This window comes from Metopolophium dirhodum, chromosome 6, assembly GCF_019925205.1.
Source record: "Metopolophium dirhodum isolate CAU chromosome 6, ASM1992520v1, whole genome shotgun sequence".
Classification (NCBI taxonomy): domain Eukaryota; kingdom Metazoa; phylum Arthropoda; class Insecta; order Hemiptera; family Aphididae; genus Metopolophium; species Metopolophium dirhodum.
The window spans coordinates 10633215-10651922 of record NC_083565.1 but is presented as its reverse complement, the minus strand read 5'-3'; the positions used below and the strand labels follow the sequence as shown (position 1 = coordinate 10651922).

Sequence of the window (18708 nt, the reverse complement as noted above, 5' to 3'; positions counted from 1 at the left end):
TCGCGTAGCGCCGCGCTGCGCCGATTTAAACTATTAGAAAAGCGTTTCATTAAGAATCCGCATCTCCATGCTCAATATATAAATTTTATGCAGGAATATGCATCATTAGGGCATATGGAATTGGTTGATACTGAACACGAAAATAACACTAATGAATATTTTCTTCCGCATCATGCTGTCGAAAAGTTAGACAGTGTAAGCACAAAATTACGCGTGGTATTCGACGGTTCGTGCCGAACATCTAACGGGTTGAGTTTAAACGAAGTGTTATTGAAAGGTCCAACGGTCCAACAAGAATTAGTATGCATTTTAGCAAGATTTCGAACACATAAGTACGCTTTATCTGCCGACATTACTAAAATGTATAGGCAGATCTGGGTTAACGCAGAACATACTAATTATCAAAAAATATTTTGGCGTGAAAATCCAAATCAACCACTACTAACTTATAGATTAAAAACCGTCACATACGGAACGACCCCAGCATCTTATTTGGCGACAGGTTGCCTAAATAAGTTGGCAAATGAACAATCAAACAATTACCCCGTGGCCTGCGAAGCAATTGTCACAGACTTTTGTGTCGACGACTACCTAGGAGGTGCATCTACAAAGGAAAAAGCATTACAGTTACGAAATGATTTAATAAAAGTAACCCGTCAAGCTGGCTTTGAACTTCGTAAATGGGTATCCAATGATAGGGAACTTCTAAATGATATGCCAAATGAAGATAATACTCAATTGTTAGTTTTAGATTTAAAGAATGACGTAACTAAAATCTTAGGATTAATATGGAATACGCAAAGCGACACCTACCAATATAATATTCAAACGGTAGACAATAGTGAAAATAAATTAACCAAACGGATTATTCTGTCGAAAATCGCGTCTATATTTGACCCGCTCGGGTTAATAGTACCAGTAGTTACATTGTATAAATTATTTATGCAAAAAATATGGCAAATGAAATTAGACTGGGACAGCGAACTTCCAAAAAATCTATTACATGAATGGCAAAAATATATGTCCAATCTTCATTTATTAAATAATTTAAAAATACCACGGTACATTATGGGTTCTGGTAATATACATCGATTAGAAATACACGGATTTTCGGATGCATCAATTGTAGCTTATGGTGCATGTTTATATTTAAGAACAATAAATGAAAATAAAGTATGCACCGTCCGATTAATATGTGCTAAATCTCGAGTGGCTCCCTTAAAAACTATATCGTTACCTCGATTAGAATTGTGTGGTGCACAATTACTTGCCCGACTTACAAAAAAAATTATAACAAAATTAAATATTCAAGTACATGAAAAATATTTCTGGACTGACTCAACGGTCACACTCGCGTGGATTAAATCCTCATCAGCAAAATGGAAAACATTTGTTGCCCACCGCGTCGGAGAAATCCAAAGTTTTACTTCGGTCTCTGAATGGTATCACGTTCCAACTAAAGACAATCCCGCAGATATAATATCGCGCGGTTGCACACCAAATGATATAAGCAATAACTTATTATGGTGGGAGGGTCCTATTTGGTTGAAATTAAAAAAGGAAATGTGGCCGAAAAGCATTGCACGAAAAATCGACGAGTCACAAGAAATTTTAGAAGCCAAACGGTGTACTCAAATATTTAGTGTTCAGATAGAAAACTCAATTATAGAAAAATATTCTTCATTTTCAAAATTGTTGAGAATTGTTTCTCTCTGTCTACGTTTTAAAACAAATACGTTAAAATGCAAAAATCGAATAATAGGACCAATCCAAGCGGACGAGCTGCGAAACACATCGGTTGTATTAATTAAAATAGTTCAAAACTATACTTGGAGTCAGGAAATAAAAGATTTGCAAAAATATAAACAGGTCTCCACGAAAAGTAAATTAAAATATTTGAAGCCGTTCGTAGACGATAATGGTGTAATTAGAGTAGGCGGCCGATTAAATAATGCCACATCGATAAGCGTATTTCAGCGGAACCCAATACTACTACCTGCGACGAGTAATTTAACGACCTTACTATTTCATTATGAGCACATACGATTACTGCATGCGGGTCCGCAAACGATTTTATCATCAATTAGAGAACAATATTGGCCTATCAACGGCAGGAATATAGCCAGAAAAACTGTACATCAGTGCATTAAGTGCTTCCGAATAAAACCAACAATAGTTCAACCATTAATGGGTAATCTGCCAAAGGAACGCGTAAATCCAAGTCGTCCTTTTAAAATATGCGGAATTGATTATGGTGGCCCCTTTATGGTAAAATCTAGTTTACAACGCAAAGCTCTTATAACCAAAGGCTATATATGTATATTTGTATGTTTCGCGACCAAAGCAATACATATAGAATTAGCTAGTGATTTATCAACTGAATGTTTTTTAAATGCACTGAGACGATTTTGCAGCAGGCGAGGAATATGCTCAGACATTTACTCAGATAATGCCACAAATTTCGTGGGTGCTAATCGCAAGTTACAGGAACTTAAAAAATTATTTTTATCAGACACGTTAGATTCCGAAATCCAAAAATTAACGGCAGAACTTGGAATACGTTGGCATTTCATCCCTCCTAGATCCCCTCATTTTGGCGGTCTATGGGAAGCGGCCATTAAATCAGTAAAAACTCACTTAAATAAACTAATGGGAAACGCTATTCTAACCTACGAGGAACTAAACACTGTGCTTGCTCAAATAGAAGCGTGCTTAAATTCACGCCCGTTGACTCCTTTATCATCTGATCCATCTGATCTTTCTGTACTTACTCCCGGTCATTTTCTGGTGGGAAGCTCTTTAGTCTCTTTGCCAGAACCTGATTTCACGACAACACCTCTCAATAGATTAACGAGGTGGAGAAGAGTGAGTCATTTATTTCAAGAATTTTGGCGCCGCTGGTCTAAAGATTATTTGGTGCAACTACAACAGCGAAATAAGTGGGAAAATGACAGAGGACCTAGGCTTCGAATTGGCACTGTTGTACTCCTGCGTGATGACAATCTTCCCCCTTTGCGCTGGAAAATAGGACGAGTTGAGGAAGTGCATGTCGGAAGTGACGGAGTCATTCGTGTGGCAACTATTTCAACCTCAAATGGTCAATTCAAACGAGCAGTCCGATTATTATGTCCTTTGCCCTTTGAAGGCAATCATAATTAAATATTATTATGATTATTTTTATTTTTTGTATTTATATTTATATTTATGTTCTGATATTGAATAGCAAAAATTGTATAATTATTTATTATTGTAATTATTGAAATACTTTAAATTATTATTTCAAGGTGGGCGGTATGTTAGGTAGGTACCTATAATAACTGTAATAAATTGTATTATCTCGACTGTCACGATCCGCGATAACATTTATTCGCCTGGCGATCGTAACGACAATAATGTTTTTACCGGTCAGTTGTCATTCGTAGTCTCTCGAACGTTGTACTACCGTCCACCAAAATCATTATTGTGTATAATATAATAAAACACTAACCAATTTAAAATAAAAGTATACAGTCCACTTTAAATATCGAACAACAATATTATACGTTTATTTTGTCTGGAGGAACAATATTATGACACGTATACCTATTTGCATCCGTATTACGTTATAACGCATAGGAACACCTTTTACCTTTTACGGACAATAAATGTGATAGTATAATATTTAATAATAATAATAATATAATATAAATCGCTTGTCCCCGAGTCCCTGTAGCGCACGCCAGCGACGCACTTCCTGTACACAATCGTAGGTACGCGTGTGCATGTAAAAATATATTATATACTATGGGTACGTGACAATCCGTTCTTGCGTGGGCGATGCTGATCTATATATACGCATATATATATATATATATATATGTATACACAACCATGTGCAAACGGACGAGATATATTACGATAATGTATGTTATATTATTATGTTTATTATTATTCATATTTTTTTTTTTTTTGTTACACGCGTGCGGTTTTCGCCTCGAGAGTTCTCCGAGTCGCAATAAAACATTTTTACATTACACACGCTCACAGGAGAGCATAGCGTAATAATAATGATAATAATATACATACACGCATATAGTCCGCACCGCGGTCGACAGCGACAGTATATTATAATATATTATTATATATAGGTACCCAACTGAAGCTGCGTGCGCTCGCGTACTCGACCTTTTCTTTCCTCTCCCGTTGCAGCGATTAGCAAGTACCTATATAATATTATTATTATTATTATTATTATACGTCTTGGCGGATCGTCGGCGAATCACCTTGAGCGCCGGCCGTCCGACCGACACTGCAATAACATAATAATAATATAATATATCCTTCGCGTGCTCGGCACGCGCGTCACACGCGTCCGCGTACACACATTATGCGTAATGCATTTATATTATTATTATTATTATATATCAATAAAACATGTCGATCGGTACATCCGTGCACCGCCGATCCTCCCTAGACGCCTTATCCTCCGCTCCCTAAACGTACCAGTTGGTCGGTATACGCGTATTACCACATTATAATCTAATATACAACCTAACCTATCGTAGCCGGGGCTCTGCTACATCCGATTGTCAGTCGATTGTCGTCTGCACTGGGGTCCGGATGTTGTTTAGTGAGCATTCGATTTTTGTCTGATATTAGTCTAAAATATTATACCTATACTATGAATTAGCTATTATAGTCGTTATTCGTATACAACGATATAGATATTATAATAGATAGATGACATTTTGCGGTCCATTGGTTTTCATAAGGGAATGTATCGGATATAGGTATAACCCGTAAAAATTCATCGTATCATCTTATAACGATAATGCCTTACTTATAGGAATAGCCTCTGATACCATATCGGAAATTGTTAACGTAATTAACGTACAGGTAAAAGGGTAGGCATATATAAAATATTGAATTCGTGGAAAAAACTAAAAATATATAATATATTTAAAAGACTTATGAAGTTAAGAGGACGCTACACCCGCATGTGTTGTCTCCGTCTTACAAACGTACAACATAACAAAAACTGTTTTGCGCGGGAAAGAACCGAGAAGGCTATAGTTATAACTAAGAAACGAAATTTTCACACTGTAAAGATGAGAACATTTACCGTGCAACATCGTTTTTATTTTTCCGATATCACAAATACAAAAAAAGTTATTCAAGGTTGAAATAATGCATTTTTAAACAATAATAACTTTTTTGGTGTTTGTGATATCGGAAAAATAAAAACGATGTTGCACAGTAAATGTTTTCATCTTTACAGTGTGAAAATTTCGTTTCTTAGTTATAACTATAGCATTCTCGGTTCTTTCCCGCGCAAAACAGTTTTTGTTATGTTGTACGTTTGTAAGACAGAGACAACACATGCGGGTGTAGCGTCCTCTTAAAGGTGTTTGATCAATGAATGGATATTGCAAGAAAAATATATTATCATTTTTAAAGTCATATTTTTTTAAGTGTCCTGCTAGATAATAGATATAGGTAAACGAAAAAAAGATTATTACGAAATAATTTACTCAATTCGATAATACACATAAGTCACAATAATATAATATTTATATTTTATAGCTATTGTGCGACTGAAAACAAAAGATAAAAATGAACACACGAGATTCTGTATGAACAATAAATTCATGTTTAAAACCACTTAAACATAATATCGGTCTGAGGCAGATGATTTATTAATAATAGGATGATTTTTAATTTGTAGATTTAGACGTTTTAATGTTCAATAACGAGGCTGTGTATAATATATAGATTGAAATTATATTGATGGAGTTTAAGATGAAGTTTTGAGATACTGCACATAAGTAATCCAGACGATAAAACCAAATCAAAATCAGAGTTAATAAAGTTCAACTTCCGACATTATTGCATCGTGCGCGGGTACGAATGGCTCGAGGAGTGTTTTCGACTGAAGACATCTTGGGAAACAAATTGATATTGTGACGTGAAATCTCCGCGAAAATCGTCTCGGGTCACGATTTTATGCTGCGCAACGTGCAAAATCCGAATGGCCGACGCACGTCAACAATACTATATCGCCATATATAGCTGTTAGAGTTATGTACCGAGAAACGCGCGTGCAGTGTAATATGTAATATATATATATATAATACGTACACTACACCGGCGGTGGTAGGCCGCGCGAAACGTACCCATACGAAAATGTAGAAAGTCCATAATATAATATTATACCAACGCCGGTTCGGAGATGTAGAAAAAATAAATCCGCGGGCGGGATTTAATAATACATAACACGACACTCTCGTACCGTCACCAGCGCGGAGCACGCCCCCGTGGCGAAGCGATTTCGATTAACGCGGCAGCGATGTGACGCCGCGAGATTTACCTTTTCAAATCGCTCAAACTTGTCAAAATAATATCATAATATTATGTACTTCTATGTGTGTGTGTGTGTGTGTGTGTGTGTGCGTGTGCGCGCGCGCGAGTGTAAGTACGTTTTTCGCGGAGATATAAATATAAAGTAAAAAAAAAAAAAATCGCAGAGCTCTCGCGTTGGACAACCAACAACGTCTGTACCAGTTGAAGAAATCACGATTTTTTTTTTTTTTTATTATTGAGTCGTGTCTGACAGATAACCGTAAAACCACCTGTGCGCGTTGTGTATAGTTACAATATGTACTACACCGCTGCAATCTCACTGGAAATCTCGTTCGAAATCGTCAGGAATAAGAATAATAATTATAACGTGACAAACTAATTTATCGAAAAAAAAAAAAAAAAAAAATCATAAAAATAGCGGTGCACTAAAAAATACGTCATTACTCGTACCTATATATAATGTCTGCAAGTAACAAAATATAGCTGCACTTTTGACGTTTACAATAATATCATTATACAACTACCTATATGCTAAGTGTTTCTTAGACATTATACATTATAATATTATATGCATACAACCCAATAATAGTTATATTTATATTTCCGAGTAAATGCTAAATCAGATCTATTGGGTATGCGTAATATTTATTGCAATATTTTGCAAATGCCAGAATTTTACTGCTGGCGACACGTTTCCAATTACTTCCATTTATCGATTAATAATATGAAATCTTTCGGATGACCGACGTCCAACAGTGTTTGTTTTTCAGAAATAAACCATCACCGCATGCTCTAAGATGTCATTATATTATATAGTTTCAGTCACATCGCGTTTTGCAACCTTTGCCAACTATGAAATTATGATAATAATATTATAATCTTTTCGTTTATGGCACATTTTATGTTACAAACGGTGTTAAACTGCAACGGTGGACCGCTACATTTATAGCTTGTTATAATGTTATTATGAAATGGAGACGTTTTTTTAAAAAAAAAAAAACCGCTTTTCGGACATCCGAGCATCATCGCCGCTCCAAATCGTTAACATCATTCGCAAAAACCGCGGTGGTGGCCGGGCCCGCACGAATCTTGTTCTGTCTGCATTTAATCACGGTTATTAGTCTCGTACGTAGGATACCGCGTGTTCCAACTGATCTTCCTCGGGAGTCTATTAAAACTATTTCTTTTTTTTTCTTTTAGTGTGTGCCATTACATGCACGACTCGTCTCACGCAACGAGTTTGCAGCGGGCCCAGGCTTAATGTCAGCCAATAAAACGAAACAATATATTCACACGTCTACGGTTCAGTCAACGACCTCGGGGTGGAAAATAAAAAAAAAAAAAACCCGTAATTTTTTACCGAAAAAAAAGAAACACCATTATTATATACTATTAATAATATCATTATGTATATCATATTATATAGTTTCCGATTACCTCACTTGACGACATTCACCGTCGTTTTCAGCGTACAAAAACAATATTATATCATTATACGCATTACGCACCCATATAATATATTCGCACTGTCGCATTCCGTTATTGATATTATTATATTAAACGTTTTACTTTTCATCTCCGTAATGGCACAACCACCACCGCGGTATAGGTATATACCTGCATGCGTCCACCTCGAACCGGTAATTTTTTCACGACTGTTTTATTTTCGTATTGGATACATAATATAATACGTCTACGTATATTATATTAATGTACCTACATATAGTGTTCCTACGGTGTTTGTATTGTGTGTGTCCTATCGTGATTTTTTATTGTTTCGTTCGTTCGACGTCGTTAATCTATTGATGTGATACTAAAACAAATTATTATGCGTTTTGATTTTCGTATCACATCGATAGGATCATATTATTATAATCATAATAATATACGTGTCGAGTATTTTATAATAACATATGTAACCTGGTGGCACTTTATACAACAATGCTATTACACTATTACACCAGCAACCTACTACAACTACAGTGTTTGTTATAAAATTATCCATACAATAATATGCGCGAACTGCTTTCGGTCCATTACTCTAATCGACCATCTAAAACGACTCCGATACGTTTTGTTTAATCGACAAATCTGTTTGTATTTCTTCCATCAGATAAATAACCATTATAATATAAACTCGCGTATACATACGATGCCATGTATTTTGCCAACGCGCGCGAATGATTTTGCACAAACCATTGCACTTAACATAAACAGACGCATAGAACTCTGGTATATAAATAGGTATTTATTAAATTATCGTTGCCAGAGTCACTCTGCCCGGAAAACCGTTTTGAGATCTCAAAACTTGCCGCATAAAATTAAAACCACTCGTAAAAAAAAAATTAAAACTTTGACTCGACATATATTAATGCCACGCGGACATATATAGGTACGGATATCGAAGCACATCGACACGTTATTTGTAAAGATAGATAGATATCTTTCCGCCCGTAATTATTATGCACCCAACCCGTACCTGTGCGTTTATATTTTTATGAACTTCAAAACAGTTGTAACGCTAAAACGTCAATAATAAAAGTATAAAAAATCCCAATACGAATTTTAAAACGTGCACCATCTTTGGATTGCATCGTAAAATCGCTACCACGTTTGAGCTACGTGGGTATTTGTGTGTGTGTGTGTGTGTGTGTGTGTGTGTGTGTGTGATTATGAGCGTGATACGACGAATACTCTATAATAAGTATATATTATATATATTATCAAGAGGAACGAATTTAAAATAATGTATATATGCACACGTACCTAAAACATAATATTACTAAGATATTGAAAATAATAAATAAATCATCGGCAAACGTATCACATATTATAAATAATAATATTTTTTTAAATGTGTGTATAATCAACGCGGGACATTAAAATTCAAAACGTTCGGCTGCATCATCGTGTATATAGGTATTTACCTGTCTCTAGACGGATTGCGTACTAATGGCAGACTCGAGTATTAGCATCTCCTAGCCGGCCACCAATACCTATTAATATAAAATATATATTTTATTGTATACATTTTTATACAGCCTTATATAGTTGATAATCGATCCACAATCTATAATTGAATAAATTAACCATATATGGCTGTGTATATATTAATTGTTTAAAAAAACTACTTGTAATATTATGATCAGATAACGAAAACTTAACTACCTTATTATAGCGTAGAGTGTGAAAAACATGTAAAATCAGAATGCGCGTAACGACTTCAGCGTGCTGCAATAACTGCGCTGCTGCTATAATATAAATATTATATTATAACATATTATTGAAATTTCGTTCTAACGGAAAGACTGCAAAAATAAAAGTTTTGTTATTATTTTTCGTATCAGGTGTTACTCTATTTTTGTGATTGGGTGAGAAAAATATTCTGAAGTATAATATTCGTTACCCCTGCCTCTATATTCTCACTGATATATTGCCCATAGTGTGCTGCAGTGGTAAAATTAAAGTTGATGGTGGATCCCAATCCACCCTAGGTAGTTGGGCCTTGATTTTTATTGATTTCACCACATATAATAATAATACAAATTGTCAAACCATAGTGTAATGAATAAAATAAAAAACAAATATCACTGGACAAAAATAAATGTATAATCTATAAGTAAGCTAATGATAATATCGGACACGTGAACTTGAAAGAGTTATGCGCTTGTGTCAAGACATCGAAATTCTCTACCAACTTGGTCAGGCTTTTAAAACACCACTGATATAACAGTGTACAAACATTCATATTTTTAGGCGTCGTGCAACTCCAGTCTCAAAAAAAACCCTGATCTATCAAATATAGTTCAGGTATATAAAACGGACAATAAAATGTAGGCATTTGACATTTATCCAAACTTTATGACGGTCGAAATACTGAGTAGATAAGAAAAAAAAACATTTTTCAAACATATATAGGTATTTAAATTTTTTTTTAACTTTCGCTTGAAAATCAATCCTCTTTCCTTCTTGACGAAACAATACGTTTATATGTTCCAGGTTTTTTTTTCCCTAATTCAAACGGACCCGACTCGCATTCATTTTTAACGCATAGCAAATAATATGCTATTGACATAAATTTCCGGTTTAGGAAACATCGAACCGAACATAACGCCTGCGCGGCGTAACCAATCACTCGAACGACCGACGACGACGACGACAGTCCATCTACCTGTATACCTATGATATTGTGCTTATTGTGATTATTTTACTCATATTGCACACACCACATAATATCATATAGTATACAATATGTTGTACATATATCGATATAATAATAATGCTTACTGCGTGCTATATATATATATATATTGCTGTATATAATATTTACGTAATAATATTATGTTGTGGATACGCCGAACACGCTGCCAAACGACGTGCGGTGTGCGTAAAACGCGTGCAAGACGACCGTCGATAATTTTTTTTTTTCGGTTTTGCGAAACTCCGCTGTACCTATACTCGTAATATTATTATATTTTATTCACACACACGTATATATATATATAGGTAGTATACCGACCCACGTCGGCGAACGGATCTCGCGGCTGCGGTCTGTGAAATTCGGTCCCGATGCAATATAATATTATTATTTATGTGTTATTATCGTTATCCGTCGGGGCGACCGTGTCAACTCTACCGCCGCCGCCGCCGCCGCCGATTCGTCATACCCGCGTAACCACCATACCGCGCGGGTGCTAGCCGTCGTCGTTTTTCCCTCGTCGGTCGCGGTCCAAGACTTCCCGGGCCGCGACATACCTATATACCTGACTTGTATTATAGTACAACAGTATAATATGGGTATATATTGTGTACCCGATTTCGACACCGTCCGATTTCCGCGAGAGTAAAAGTGTTTGGCGAGAAAAAAAAAAACTCTAACCCGTAACAGCGTTGTGCATTGTTTTTAGCAGATACCTAATATCGTATATGCGGATGAAAATAATTTTAAGTATCTTTCAGTATCTATCCGTTCAAACAAAATGGATGTCTGAGATAAAATATGACCGAGGTAATTTTTCGCGACAAGATTTTCAATTTTATTTATGCAACAATTATTATAATATTAAATGTGTGTGTGTGTGTGTGTGTGTGTGTGTATTTATACTATTACTTTGGTGGGTTTCTAAGCTACCGTCCATCATACCCACTTGTCCGATTTTATTTTCGAGATCTTTTAAACCTCTCATGTACATTTATTTTATATAGTTTCCATAGCGTTCATTATGTATTAACATCGATGAGTAATCGTATTTAATACACACATATTTTAGTGTTTACTATAGTGTAAATATTGAAACTTTTATAATATTAAGTACATAATATGATTTGATTTATAGCAGAAACGCTATTTTACAAATGCAAATTATTAATTATCTATATTATCTATATTATATGTTATCTAGATAACATTTCAATGAATTATCTGTATTATACATTTTATTTCATTGCATTCGTTGGGTAAAATTACATAAGAAACCATATTATATCATATTTAAATAATTAGAATGTACAAGGTGTTATGATTTTATGAAAATACAAAATACAAAAACGCGTTTTTCTCAAAATCGTTTTTCGGTGACCTACGGCGTTTTTACTTATGACGGCAGTATACCATATATATATAATATATATATAATATAATATGTATATAAATAATTGTTTTGTTTGCTTAAGACAATCTATTTATCTATTATTGAACTTGCTTCTGCTGCAGTGCACAGGTATCTACTCTAAAATTGGAACAATACAGAGAAGATTAGCATGGCCCCGCGCAAAAATAAAACAAATTTGCAAGTTTCCAATCTCAGTTCTCTCATGAACAGTCCGTTAAGAGTGAATCAAAACTTTTTACTGAAATTATTGCTTGAAAATGTTGATCATCTGCAGTCCTAGATACGCATAAGCTTTCGAGTTCCAATAAAATATCTAGCAAGACCTTCCATATTCCGATTTACCGTTAAAATGTTCTAATGAACAATATCAGAACTATAATATTATGTGATCTTCAAATTATATTAACGTTTATATTTGGCGTTAAAATAGGTATACATAACTTTGTAATCGTCTACTGTTATAAACTGGTATCCATATCACTTATTTTATTAATGTTAAAACGTATGTCTATCTTTATGACGTATACTTGGTATAAGCCAATTGGCATTTATATCTATATATAAATAATTAAAAAAAAAATAATATTTATAAATGTTACGTACCGTTAAAGTCTTGAATCCGTTATTATATTATGTTTTAACAGAATGATGTATAGTTAAAGTATTTGCATTAAAATGAAATAAATTTAACTTTTTTTAGAATATAACTAGTTATCTCATGTACGGTAATTCCAGATTGTGTGCTGATAAAGTATTTACATTGTCAATAAATATTAAAGTAGGTTAAAAATCATAAGTGTTACTCGAAATAGAAATCGTAATCATAATATTACAAAATGAATGATAGATCGGGCTGAGCAGGAAGATTTTAGTGGTCAATTCAGTAAACACTTTACCATTGATTATAAATACTAGTATTTGAAATCAATAATTTTACGGACGAATATTGTACTCACTGATCTGTAAGCGACGGACTATTAAAAGCAAATAAATAGTTAAGACATTTCAACATTTAAAATTAAACACTGTTGTGATGAATTGCGGCCTGTTAGTTAATAAATATACTCGTTACGATAATAATTTCTAAAAAACAATTAAATTGTAAAATAATGTCATTATGTTTAATTATTAAACCCTTATACTTTTAATAGTTCTTATGATTATAAAAGTAAACATAATTATAATAAACAAGTATATTATGTAAAATAATTGTAACAAACAAAAGTACACATATTTGTGTCGATGATTATTATTTTGCATTTAAACTCAATAGAATTTAATATTCCTGAATTCCTATTATTAGATATATTATTTAATAATTTGAATTTTATAATAATGATTGTATATTTCGATCTTTTACACGAACATGCACGATTATTGAGTCACTTATAAGCATAGTGATGATAGTAAGTAAATAGTAATTAGAATCTAAAATTTAATAGTTTTAGCAAATGGGACAAATATGGTGTGACCAATTTTATATGATTTCTAATAACTCGATACACATTGTCCACAGGATTCATGGTAAAATAATATGCATCGCCCCCGGGATAATGTAGTCAATATTGGAGTTTTAAAATGATAATTTTCACGATTCCCGAGTTTTCTACTTTTTCGTAACATAAACATAATCGAATACGTTTCAATACAGTTCACCGTAACATTGTTATCATTATCAAACCGTATTACAACTGTTTCAGCTGTCACTCGGTTTTCGTTTGTTCGGTGCGTTACCGGCCGCGGGATGTGACGTAAATCCTTCTACACGCCGACGAACAATGTGCGCGCCCGACGTCCAATTAGGATGACCCAGATCGTTCGACGGCGGTGACGCTCTCTCGGAATACAATATTTTAGGTGTACCAGCTATAATAATATACAGGGTGATTCACCATAAGCATGCACGACCCCTCTGTTTATCCGTTATTAATGAACTTATTCAAAATCTGTTTTTTTTTTTTTTAATATTAAAGTTAATTCAAACATCTTATATAATAATAATAATAATAATAACAATAATATTTATTGGCCAAAAGAAAAATACAGTTTCAATAAGCAATCAATGATTATTTATATAACATGGTTAGATGGCCCATCTCACCACTGAGGATATCCTCTTATCGGTGTTGATGGAGTACTATCAAGAGCTAAGTTGGTATACATTTATAAATTTTTATAATATTTTAGATATTTCGTAAACAATTGCGTCATATCTGACTATAGTTAAAATACTTCGAATTTTTATTCCTAGCAAAAAAAACCTTAGGCTCCTGAGGCGATACAGACTTCTGGTTTTCAAGTTAACTAGGTTCTATTTTTTTAAATGTTCTTTTATTTTAGATAACAAAGATCAACTGTGACTAACAAAGTAGATTATTTATTTTTTTTAATCTTGTATTGTTTTATTCTAATCGAAATTTGAACTTGAAGTTTTGTTTAGGTTTATAGAAGGGGAGCTATTATGATTAAAATATTATAGAAATTTGTTTTAATACATGAATATTTTATTATTATTGAATTTTACTATTATTATAGTAAAATTTATCGAGTACAAAAAGTCAAAAACAATTATTGTTGACTATTGTTGTAGCACTTACTCTTAAATGCATGAAGTTTCATAACTCAAAAACTGCTCTTTGAAATTATATGCATCAAAATGTTCGAAAAAATCCATTAACAATTATTAAAAATTTACAGTTAAACTAAAAAGGACGGTTCTCAAAACACTTGTATCGCCTCAGAACACTCGTCAAATGAGATAAAAAAGTGTTTAAAATATGGGTTTTATGTAAAATTAACAATTCTAAAAATCTGTGTTTGAAATGATAAAAAAAGGGATGAGCGTATGCTTGGCGAATCACCCTGTATACTATGAGATTTTTTTTTTTAACGTTTGCGGTTGAATAAGAATTTAACGAGAGCGGTAGTTGCGAAATCGTGTATGTAATAATAATTAATATGACACTATATAACATCCACTTTAATAATATATATGTGCAAAGATATTGGAGCGTGTGTCCACGACGACGTCGCTGTTGACGAATATGTTACGTCCGATAATATGCAATGTTCGACCGCAACACAGAAATAAGATGTTTTTTTTTTAAATACTTGCACAGCACGTCGATTATATTATAGGTACTTACGCGTAGTATTGGAAGATTTTCTCATCCGGTGGTGGTTCTTTTAATAATACCGACCACCTATACGCCTAATACGATACGCTCGTCACGTCCGCCACGGTGAGCTGCAGTTTACGTAGACTTTATAATAATATATTAATAGGTATATATATATATATATATATATATATTATACCGTATTAACTATTAAGTATATTGCTTTTCATGGTATTCGGCGCTCTTCCGACAAGTGAATGCTTACTTACTGCTGTATTATACTCAAGCCCGGATTAAGATAATTTTGGGCCTGGGGCCAAACAATTTTAGGGGCCCATATCCATAATCAAAATTTTGGTGACCCACAAATAAAAATATTTCAGAAAAAAAAATATATTCATCAATTTATTTCTTATTTTTTTTTTAAATACAAAAATAAAAATTTTATTAAAAATATTTTTTTCTAGATTTTTGGGCAGCAAACTCTTTAATTATATCATCGGTATTAATTACCTCCAAAACATCACTCTCTGAACACAAAACCATAAAACTATTTAAATTTTCTTGAGAAGAGCTTGTTCTATACTTGTTTTTTATTCGAGCTAATTTGGAGAATGCTCTTTCAGCCGAACAATTTGCAATAGGTATGGTTAGATATATTTTAATTGCAGTATACAAATTAGGAAAAGAAAGTAATAGATGACCTCTCCCTTTATTACCGTGCAATTCAATATGGGTTTTCAAAAATGGATCAAACTCAGAAATTAGTTCAAGAAGTCCTAAGTAATTTCCATTATTTTTTACTCCAAATACTTCATTGTCTCCTCTAAATGGTAAACCACGTGAAGATAAATATTTAATAACTGCTACAACGCGTTTTAAAACATCAATCCAATATTGAGTTTCAGTAGATATTTGCTTACAGATTTGTTGATTTACGGAATTTAATGAGTTTTCTCGAAGTAGCCATGTAGTATTTGCTTCTCTGTGATACATGCTGTTTTCATGGTATGATATTTTTTCAAATTTTTTCCATTGATCAAACCCATTTTTTACAAAAGAGTTTTCACGATTCTTTGAAAAAAGCTTACACATAAAACAAAATACTGAACCCTGACTTGGAGAATACAAAAGCCACAGCCGATCACATATTTGTCCATTAGGTAAAGTTCTTTCAAACATTGCAGGCGTTAAATGTCTTTTATGATCTAAAAATCAAATAAATTAACTTAATTATTAAACATCAATGATATATAAACATAAATAAATTATAATAAGAATGTTTTATTAAAAAAAATTCTTTATTGAAAATTATTAAAAAAATTTAACAAGTAATAACAATAAAAATAAATAATGATTAAGTACTATATTTACCACTAATGCGTGCAGATTGAGTATACGATTTTTGTTTATTTTGAAAAAATGATGGCCCTTTTTTAATACAATAATCCACAAAATCATCATTTATTTTACTTGGCCAAAAATATGGATCTTTAACGGTTAATTCATCAAAGCTGTTATCATCAATATCTGCATGATGTATTGTACCAATATTCGTAGTATCCTTAACAGCTTTAATAATAACAAATATTGAAAATAAAACATTAACCACCAAATATTGTGAAAAAAATTAATTTTTATACTTACAAGTAGAATTAGTATTTTCAAGACCATTATTACTTTGATTTTGTTTGGCCGGTGATAAACCTACAAATAAATAATTTAAAATTTAAACTATAGATACCTATAATTAATTTATATTTGATAGGTACTTACAATGAGTATTGTTTAAGTGATCAGTCTGAACAGTTTCTTTTAAGTCAACATGCAAATTAATTTTATCTTTTAAATTACTGGAAACATTTTTGGCATTATCATCTAAAAAAAATTAATATTTAAATTTAAAATGTATTATATTATTTATATTATAGTCCAGTCTTGTTAAGTATTTGAGTAAATGTATTTAAATATTTTTATTGTATTTAGAATACTTTTTAAATACTTCTCGAATAAAGTATTTGGAAAGTATTTTAAATACGGTCTTGGATGTGTTTGTATTTAAGAATCAAATACTTTTATTTAAATACTTTACCTATTTTAAACTGTATTATACTAATTACTTATTAATATATTATTTTATATACTTACATGACATACATGCAATACTAATAGCATTAACTTCTTCTGGTATATTATAATGATTATTTATATCAATAGTGTCATCAAGTATACCATCCACAATACCATCCACAGTACCATCCACAATACCTAACATAATTATTGAAAATGTTTATTATATTGATATATTATATTTAATTATTTAAATACATTTATTTTTTAACTTAAGTGTTTGAACAATGAACATAACATGGGTTATATAATATGATAAATTATAAATATTATTGTTTGAATGCGTTCATTATTCTAGTTAAAATTCAAAGGTACTTACAATTGATATTAGTTTCATTGTTTATATTTTCCTTTGAGATACTATGATCTATTTCTATAACATTTGAAACTAGTTTATCGTCACTTTCATTAGTTAAAGAAAAAAATCCAGTTATTTTATTGCACTTAACAGCAGATGTCATTAAAAGATCTTCTTTCTTCTTTTTTCTCTTCTGAGCACCGCTTAAATATTTTTTACAGCCACTCATATTCGACTTTTACTTCAAATTTCAATAATATAAGTTATAAGTTGTATTTGTAAAACAAAACACTAACACTAACCACTGTTAAACGTTAAACGTTATTATGACTTCGACTGAAGACTATACAAGAGACAAGACTTGTTTCAGTATTGTTATCGTAGAAAAATAACATAAATAGAATTCGTCTGGTTAATAAATAATAATTATTGAGGAATATGTTTTATCATCAAAAACAGTTTGATAACTAAATCTATTATTAGTAATGATGTTTCAACCGTCGTAAATCGTAATCGACGGTATTCACTGTAGTACAGACTGTACTCGTGATTCCTATAATTCCATTGCATTATCATTATCATCCTGCTAAAAATAGACGATAGTCGATAGCATAATAATAACATAGGTGATATCCATATTCCATATCCATTATCAATATAGTATTTAGCCCACCACAGAGTACTCTATGTATAGGCGTATAGCTTATAGGAAACGTTAATGTATAATAATAATAATGATATAAGTTTATATTATTATTTATTATCATTGCAAATCTTTGTATTTTATCGCATTTAATATATTATATTTTACATGTTTCTTTTGAGTTTTGATTTACGAAATATACTATTATTACTATATCCAAATATTTCTGATTTAATAAAAAAAGTACTATTCGCCAAGGGCCCACTTTTGTTTAATATCCGTGGGCCCAGGGCCATGGCCCCTCCTGGCCCCCCCCTTAATCCGGGCTTGATTATACTTATCGATATGATATATAATATGTATATGTATAATGATCGCGGTGAGTGTTAAAAGATTTTTGTTCCTGCGTAGGTATATTAAGTACAATGCGACATCTGCGTCGATAGGTGTGTGGGAGTTAGTCAGCTCAAAGATGAGTCGTCCGAGTACCGGTTGATACCATACAACGATGCTTCAGTTCTTAAAACTATGAGCGCAACAATGTTCTATAAAGCGCTACTATCGTAT

The 18708-nt window shown here is 32.5% G+C and overlaps 2 protein-coding genes and 1 pseudogene across 2 annotated transcripts; 2 read left to right on the top strand and 1 right to left on the bottom strand.

The window, feature by feature from the left end:
- Positions 1-1563: 1563 nt before the first annotated feature.
- On the top strand, positions 1564-3159 carry LOC132946718 (uncharacterized). Its single transcript, XM_061016776.1, has one exon. It carries the CDS (start codon positions 1564-1566, stop codon positions 3157-3159), a length of 1596 nt encoding a protein of 531 aa, XP_060872759.1.
- An 8892-nt stretch (positions 3160-12051) lies between these two features.
- On the top strand, positions 12052-12150 carry LOC132947977 (U6 spliceosomal RNA; annotated as a pseudogene).
- A 3367-nt stretch (positions 12151-15517) lies between these two features.
- LOC132946717 (uncharacterized) lies at positions 15518-17914 on the bottom strand. Its single transcript, XM_061016775.1, has 6 exons — positions 17520-17914; positions 17219-17338; positions 16847-16948; positions 16718-16777; positions 16445-16642; positions 15518-16278 (listed from the first exon to the last, which is right to left on the bottom strand). Exons 1-6 carry the CDS (start codon positions 17725-17727, stop codon positions 15518-15520), a joined length of 1449 nt encoding a protein of 482 aa, XP_060872758.1. The 5' UTR covers positions 17728-17914.
- Between the last annotated feature and the right edge of the window lie 794 nt (positions 17915-18708).

What these genes read in the sequence shown, in the direction of transcription:
- LOC132946718 (XM_061016776.1), top strand. Translation starts at nt 1,564, where the DNA reads ATGTGGCCGAAAAGCATTGCACGAAAAATCGACGAGTCACAAGAAATT.
- LOC132946717 (XM_061016775.1), bottom strand. Translation starts at nt 17,727, where the DNA reads ATGAGTGGCTGTAAAAAATATTTAAGCGGTGCTCAGAAGAGAAAAAAG. An exon ending in TCACTTAAACAATACTCATT is followed by an intron (nt 16,778 to 16,846) that starts GTAAGTACCTAT and finishes ATTTATTTGTAG; the next exon opens with GTTTATCACCGGCCAAACAA. An exon ending in TCAATCTGCACGCATTAGTG is followed by an intron (nt 16,279 to 16,444) that starts GTAAATATAGTA and finishes TTTGATTTTTAG; the next exon opens with ATCATAAAAGACATTTAACG.